Here is an 8472-nt window from a genome sequence, read left to right as displayed (position 1 = left end):
TGAACAGGTCACGAGTAAGCAGAGGTGTGACCAGAATGGCATGTGTGGGTGGGTAGTTAGCTCATTTGGGGGGGCAGAAAACAATACCTGAAAAAAATCGGTGGAAAACCACTACTACAACTTCAAGCATAATAATAATAATAACAATAATAATAATAATAATAATAATAGTAATTATTCAATTCGGTAATGAAAATATGGTCACACTAGCATAAATCATGACCGTCAATTTTGCACGATAACAAAAAAATAAATAAAGCTATAAACTTTGCTGATATATGCTTTTTTAAAATCACCACCTGCATTTATTCTATCAATACAAGACACAAACAGAGATAATAAATTGTGGCCTTTTTTCTGGCCAGTTTTCTTTGGATGGACAGGGCCTTTCTCAGGGGAGCAGTGCCCCCCCCCCCCCCCCCCCTGCTCCCCGTAGCCACGCCCCTGGTGAGTAGTGTTTGTCTGTGTAACCTTTATACTGCGAAGGTTCCGATGCTACCATAAATTCTTCAAGGTGGTTGTCAGTAATTTTATTGCACATGCATGATAGCAGGGTTTGAATCACGTTAAAGTCCTGAATACAATTCATGCAGCTCACTGATCTGAGACCAGGCTGACGTCAGATCCAGGTGCGTCATGATGTTCAACGTGGGATCTGACACAATTGTTAGCAACAGTAGGAAACTAGATTATACAATTCAAAGTCATGCTATGAATGTTTGCATCAAAATGAACACCTGCAGCACAAGTCTCATTTGTCACATCACTGGGATTCTGTAAGCTGCTGCTTCTTATCCAGGAGTTGAACTACAGGATGCGACAGATCCTCACCAAACATGTTCATCATTTTTGTACAGGACTGAATTCAAAATCAGTCATAGCAGAGATTCATGCCCCCAAAGCATCCTGTTGTAAACATAATTTGATTCATTACATTTTTCTTAAAAAAATGCTTCATCTCTGCTGGAGCTTTGACATGGACTGTGTCAAAATCAGATTTTAGCTACTTTGTAATTGTTATATCGAGCTGGGTTTTCATAAAGTTGTGTTTGCAATTACTTCCATTGTTTTATATGTGTCAAATAAATCGGCTCAAGCACACAGTTATTATGATTACCCATATACCAGACAATTATTTCTGTAATAATTGCCTGTCTTCATAAATGTCAGAAAACATGATTCACCAAAGCTCAAACTCACATACTGAACTGTCTTTTATTTTGTCCAACCCTTGTTTGACATTCAGAATAAGTAGAAGAATGGACCTGATAAACTGGTTCCAGTCATTTTCAAACAATAATTCCATCAGTTTTAAGTGGTAGGTTTCCTGATGTTTGATTTAAGGTAAAGATAAAAAAAATCAAGGTTTTTGGGCTCTCAGCATGTGCAGTTGGGTCCGGAGACATTTAAATTGAATTCATTTCAGTTTTAACCAACAGATTGTGCCGAAACTTCTCTTCAGTCCAATCTCCCGTCCTGAGCATGCAGGAGGCGACAGTGGAAAGAAAAAAACTCCCTTTTAACAGGAAAAAACCTCTATCAGAACCAGAACCAGGGAGGCCGGCCATCTGCCTCGACCAGCTGGGGGTTGAGAGGACAGAAAAGAGGGGGCAACAAGCACCATGACACCAGGCCAGGGATACCTGCTGAGAAAGAGAAACACAAGTTAATGACAACAATAATGTCATATGTAGATGGAGAGTAAAGAGTGAAGAGTGCTCCTCACTCTTCATGGGAGGTCTTCCAGCAGTCAAGGCCAATAACAGCATAATCATGGGATGTTTCAGGGTCACCTGAGCCAACCCTAACTATAAGCTTTATCAAAAAGGAAAGTTTTAAGCCTAATCCTAAATGTAGAGAGGGTGTCTGTTTCCTGAATCCAAACTGTCAGCTGGTTCCACAGAGAGGGGCCTGATAACTGAAGGCTCTGCCTCCCATTCTTTTAGAAACTCTGAGAACCACAAGTAAACCTGCAGTCGGAGAGACAAGTGCTCTGTTGTGAAAATATCCAACTATGAGATCTTTAAGATATGATGGAGCTCGGTCATTAAAAGCTTTATATGTGAGGAGAAGAATTTTAAAATCTATCCTGAATTTAACAGGGCGCCAATGAAGAGAAGCTAAAAGTGGAGAAATATGGTCTCTCCTGTTAGTTCTCATCAGAACTCTGGCTGCAGCATTTTGGATCAGCTGAAGGCTTTTCAGAGAAACTTTGAAACAGCCCAATAATAAAGAATTACAGTGGTCAAATCTTGACGTAACAAATACATGAACTAGTTTTTCTGCATCACTCTGAGAGAGGATGTTCCTGATTAATTATATTTGTATAGAGTTATTTAGCAAAATATTTAAGCTACAGTTAGGCCTATATATCAATTTGGGTTTAAGAATGCCAGCTTTTTTACATGGACAACAATCTCTATTTTTACAATCACAAATGAAAGCTGCTTGAGGTCGTCATTACTGTAAAACCTCTTTAGAAAACTATTTACATCATCAATATGATGTCAATGCGACTCGTCAACTAAAAACGGAATTCATCACTGTGAACACAGAGTGAAGCTCAGAGTTTCAATTGGTTAAAAAAATCTATCAACCCATATGTCGTTATGGGCCATGCACTATCTCCTGCCTGTGTGTTTTATGTCTCCATTTGCGTTGAATATTCCGATAGTGTTTCTGACTTATCTGTGTCAGTTTAGGCTGAATCACCTGTCCGCTGCTGTTCTTACTGAGCTGATTATTTTACTAAATTGGAACAAAATTCTAGAGAAGCAGAGGAGCAACAGTGAAGTATCGTGTCCCGTGACAGTTGTAAATGTTGGACTTCCTGATGAAGCCTGAAAGATGTGATATATAAGTCATACTGACTGCGTTTTTGTACTTATTGTTACAGAAACAATGAATCGACGCCCCCAGTTGACCAAATGAGCGCATCCTTTGTCCGCCGGTGTCTACGTATTGCGCGGCTGTCATAGGCAGCCTGCACACGCCGATCTCTGAGAACAACACACACTCTCTTTCTTCAACGGGACTTTAAGGCGGCTCTTCGTCTGAGTGTGTGTTTGTTGGATGCTCGGAGTCTGGATGATGAGCTCTCACCACCATTACATCATCAGGTCCCACTCAGTTTTTTAATCCGTGTCCCGGTGGTTGCAGTGAGCAGCAGAACAGAGGACGCTACACGGATTATTAAAATACATCAACACTGTCTGCGGTATGATGGCGTTTCAATGCGAGGGGAGGGGGCAGAGGAGGAGAGACGTGTACCGTCATCTGCATCTGTCCGCCAGTTCCCTTTGTGTTCACCGGAGAATGTGAATGGCGAAAGATGACATGGCAGAGGTAGATTTGCCATCAAACGGAGCGGAACCCCCCGGCGAAGCCTCCTCGGCGTTCCCCTACGAGGAGTATGAATGCAAAATCTGTTACAATTACTTCGACCTTGACCGGCGAGCTCCTAAGATTTTAGAGTGCCTGCACACGTTTTGCGAGGAGTGCCTGAACACGCTTCACCTCCGAGAGGAGCGGCCATGGCGCATCAGCTGCCCCGTTTGTCGCCATCGGACTCCAGTGCCAGATTATCGGATACAGAATCTGCCCAACAACACCAAGGTGACGGAGGATTTTCCGCTCTACATCGACTCAGACCCCCTGCCGCAGGACGCTTTGCCACCGTATCCTCCCCCGCTGCACCCAGCTCTTGTCGCCCTCCGCCGGGAGGAGGCATCGGGGGCGTCCAACGCCAACCAGGCGACCCCATCCACCACTGTGTCCACGGCCACGACCCTCTCCCAAGACTCGGTGCGCTATGACAGCTGTCAGAGCTGTAAAAGAGTGGCACTGACCACCGGCTGCGTGTGCGTGATCTTTTCCTTCCTGTCCATGCTAGTGTTGCTGTTCATGGGCCTGATCTTCGTGCACAGTCACAGTATTCCTCCTTCGCCGGCGGGACCCATTTGCTTGTCAGTAGCCAGCATCCTGGCCATGTTCTCGGTGGTCGTCACATGGCTCATCTGCTGGCTCAAATACAGACCGGACCATGAGACAGGCCGTGCGTCCGCCACCAGTAACTCCCGGAGAAACGCCTGATGGGCTGCTGGCTCTGTGTATTGATGGAGATGTTGTGATGTGGGTGTGTGATTATGTACATAGAAGCCTACTGGCAACAGATTATCCTGCTCCCTTTACTTTTTCTAGGGATAAATCTTGCCCAAAATGGCCTTTTACCAGTAAAGCAAACACCCAAAGGCCTTCATGTTGTTTGGAGCAATAGGCCAACATGATCCTCAATTATCTATTCCTAATGTGATGCACTTGAATCTGAAGAAGGCCCAGCTGACTGGGCATCTCCATAAGGGAACTTCAGACTTGAACCCCCTGCTGTTGGTTGAGTCTGTGTTTGCTTTGATGACTGAATGTGAAGTGCTTCATCCAGGGTTTGATATCACCCCACCCCACACTCCTACTGTAACCTTTTAAATGATATGCATCCCCTCTAGGCCACTCAGTGTATAATAACTGTCCATGTTGATTCACTCATATCTCAACAAAGCACTATTGTATTGTACAGATCTTCACATCTGAGTTGTCAGGGGATGGGATTTGCTTTTTATGGGAGCTTACTGTATATGTTTATGTGGAAAACCACCAATCTCATTCCATTACTAATAAGCTGTATCCATGGTCCAAATGTGTAAATAGTTCACAAGTAGAGAACTGCTGAACAGGTGGGCATGATCAACCTTCCAGTACTTTGTGTTTTAACTTCCTCCTTCAGGACGGCACTGTTTCCTTTGTCACTATAAAGCTGCACTTCTTCTTAACAAAGAGATAGCTTGTGATTTTGAATATGTGATTTGCTACTTTGTGCATGCTTTGCTACTGAAAGGTCAGTTTTTTGTAACAGAAGGGACAGTGTGTCTCCTGACTCGTGTGCCTCACCTTGTATCTGAATGAAGTAAAGCTTCACTGCAATCATAAGCCAAGTCATGCATGGGGCTCCTGCCACAGACGGCGTCCAGTCTGTGGAGTCAGCAGGGATTCCCCTCTCTGCTCACATCATTCTTTTACTCATCAAAAGTTTAAAACAGGGTTTCCGGTATTTAGCACCTTTTTTATACTCGAGAAAAAAATGTCAAATTTTTGCATTTTCTTCAGTGAAAGAGAAACATGTATAACCCAGGATCCAACTTCAGTTACTTCAAAACCATAACCCAGATAGTCATCTTCACTGATGAGGTGAACAAGTTCTAAAAGGATACACTGGAATCTTAAAGACCCTCATGAGCTGTGAGGCTGAGATTAGGCAGACGAACATATTTATGAAAGAGAAATGGACACCAGGATAGATCTGTGAGAGCTGGTGCTATTACAGCACTAAAACTTTGCATATGTTGGGTTTTGCTCAACTAAACGTTCTTATTTAAGTTTTTGCACACTGAAATGTGTTGTGGACCTGGTATAAGATTACAAAAGAACATAATTTCAATGAAATCAGCATCAAACATTGTAATGAAACTAAGCTGAACTGAGGGCCACAGTGGGCAGACTTCTAATATATTTATGTTGTTATTGTTGCGACACGTGCTGTTTTAAATTCAGTCTGGCAAAAAGGGACATTTTTATTTTCTGGTGTAGTTTAAAACCTTCACTCTGAACAATATGATCCATCAGTTATGTACATTTGAACTCATAGCACTTATACGATTCATAAACTTGGACTCCAAAGTGTTTTGTGTTTGAGCCCTCGTGTCCCGGTGCACTTACGGTGTCCCTACCTCGCAGTCGGGGGGCAGCAAAGATAGTTTTAACAACTATCCCTCGCCACCAATCATCTGATCGCTTCAATCATCCTGCTCAACCTTTTCCCAACTTCGATATGATGCACTTTCACCCTCTTATTTGACACAAGTAATGGGGTAAACTTTGACCAATGTAAACATATTGTATTTTTTATTTCAGAGGACCTAGAAAATCGATTTTTTTTTTTTAAATGAGAATCTGTGGTTGTTGTTAAAGTACCAAATGTATTTGCACAGAGAAATGTTCCTGATGTGCTGTTTTGCATACATAAACACATTTCAGTAATAAAGGAAACATGAATACGAATGTTGGTTATTATTGTGTCTGACTGTGGTGAAAACAACAGCCCGTTTCTAAGGCTGAGTTTTGCCGTGCCCGCTCTTACATAACGACTGGTAATAAACTGAGTATGATCCAACTTGACAGATTTCACTCCCTGCTGTGCATCAAATGCGCCCCCTGCTGGATGACAGAAGACGCTGCGTGCTGTAGAATGCCATAAAATCCCACCTTGGAGTGTCAGCCTGGTGCATTTCTCATGTAGGTCCAGTTGTGTAAACTTCTGGTGGCTTAAGCTTGATTAAAAGTAAATACGTTTTCAGTATGAGCTGGAAGCGGATGTGCCGTTAATATCATGCGGGGAGATTTGTCTCATACGTTCTTACAAAGCTCCCTTTTAGTTTGGATAAATTCAACTATTCAGCAACAACATTTCCCTGAAAAACCAGCAGCAGAAGAGATAAAAGCCAAGACTGGCTATTCACCAGATGATTGCTGCTCCCTGTTAGGTTCATGCATACTTCACACCACGTGTTAACCAAAGAGTTCCGTGTCCAATATGAGTCATAAATTAGTGCTGTCAGACACCGTTTTTTCCCGTAAAATAATGTACCTCCCTGTCATAATGTCAACGGGACCCTGTTCACTGACACTGACGGCTGTTATATCGCCGTCAGGCTGCATTTTTCTGTGAGGTTCAGTTACACAAATCACAGGAAAGCAGTCTGCGAAAAATACGAGTTAAAAAGTTGGAAAGCCAACAAACAAAAATCACACATGCGATTGTAACGTCTACCTCGTGAAACCTAAAACCTCTCAGGCCACTGTGTGTCCACGTTTCTTTTTCAGCTTTAATTTGAACTAAATTAAACACCCATCCGCTGCTCTCGTGACACGTCGCGTGACTTTAACCGACAACAGAAACATGGGCTAACAAACACAAGAAGCCGTTTACCAGCCAAGGCTGATTTATGATGTTAGCTGGATTCCAAAACTTTACCTGTTTCAGACTGTTAAACATATATTTGGAGGCTGGAGCGCGTGACTCTGAAGCATTCAAAGAGCTTAAATAGCGGAGATAGGCTCTTTAGGACCATCCCCGAGTACTTTTTACAACATAACTTCAGTCATAAGCATATTCAATTTCCCATAGAGAGTAAGAAAAGGTCAATTACATATTCTACGCTTAATTAGGTTGAATAACAAAAGTAACATTTTTTCTCTAATTAACGGTATTTAGGCCTCTCAAGGGGATTAAAACACACGCACACTGTGTTGTTTTTTCACATTTTCATGATAAAATTGATCGTTAGCCTGTCAGTTATATTTTCGTGTATTAACTGAAATGCTATAGGAAAACAGCTTCACGTGAACATTTCAGTACACCTTCTTGGAAGCTTTGCGCTTTCCCAACAGACCCACACTCAGAACAGAGGCCCAGATCCTCAACATGTAAAGCTGCGGCAGGCCCTGTCATGTTGTTTATCAATCAAACACTTTTTTTCTGATGGACTGAGTTAAATCAGGATTCAAGGTAAACCCAACTTGGGCAGTTTGATCGAATGCTTCGTGTTTAGTCGCCATATCTGAAGCTCATGTTAGGTTTCAAACTGCAGAGCGGATCAGTGAAATCCTCAAGTAAAAGGTCGATTCTCTTAATTACAGACGTTTAAATATTATGTGTCCGTTCCTCTGGATTTTTGTGATTTATTACACGGCGGAAAATGACTAGATTTGTGTTTGAATGCCCTCCACGCAGAGCATAAGATGCAGCTAATTTATTTCTCATCAGGAGAGATTTCTGTCTTTGAATTTCGTCCCCGGTAATGGATTGGACACGGAGATTCAGTGTCGCCTTAAAAGAAAAGGCCGAGGTATGCATCATGCCTCTCTCTGTTTTCCATTTGCCCCCTCTGTTTTTTTTTTTTTAAGTCTGTAATATCTTGTTTCAATCAGATCACTCCCAAATATTCTCGTTTCTCCCCTCTTTAGAAGCCATGGCTTTTGGAACCGTGTTCTTCACTATTTATTATCAGAGTTGTTGCAACAGACACACACACACATTTACACTCAGCCACGGTCTTACCACTTATTTGATGATAATAACCCTAATTAAATGACGCACTAGGGACTTAAAAAAACACAGAACAACTAATAAAAGCATTTATGCTTTATTATAAATGTAAAATCAGCCAAAACAAGCTGACGTTTCCCTTCTCTTTGAAGCTAGGTAAAGGTGGAAAACCTGCAGGATTCCTTCATTCACGCATGATAATAATCCTCAGCCTGAAGATACGCCTAATGACACCCTCTTTAACAGGAGAAAGACCCCCGTTTGTCCTGCTTATTTTTGAAGCTTTCAACTATTGTCCGCGCGCGTTTGTGATG

At 42.2% G+C, this 8472-nt stretch overlaps 1 protein-coding gene across 1 annotated transcript; it reads left to right on the top strand.

Moving 5' to 3' along the window:
• Positions 1-2924: 2924 nt before the first annotated feature.
• Positions 2925-5084, top strand: rnf228 (ring finger protein 228). The gene has a single exon (XM_075474017.1). It carries the CDS (start codon positions 3322-3324, stop codon positions 4090-4092), a length of 771 nt encoding a protein of 256 aa, XP_075330132.1. The 5' UTR covers positions 2925-3321; the 3' UTR covers positions 4093-5084.
• The last annotated feature ends 3388 nt before the right edge of the window (positions 5085-8472 follow it).

The sequence above is a fragment of the Odontesthes bonariensis genome, chromosome 9 (assembly GCF_027942865.1).
Source record: "Odontesthes bonariensis isolate fOdoBon6 chromosome 9, fOdoBon6.hap1, whole genome shotgun sequence".
Taxonomy (NCBI): Eukaryota; Metazoa; Chordata; class Actinopteri; order Atheriniformes; family Atherinopsidae; genus Odontesthes; species Odontesthes bonariensis.
This window is presented reverse-complemented; position numbering and strand designations above follow the sequence as displayed.

Excerpts from the sequence above, each read along its gene's own strand:
- rnf228 (XM_075474017.1), top strand. The coding sequence starts at position 3,322 with ATGGCGAAAGATGACATGGCAGAGGTAGATTTGCCATCAAACGGAGCG.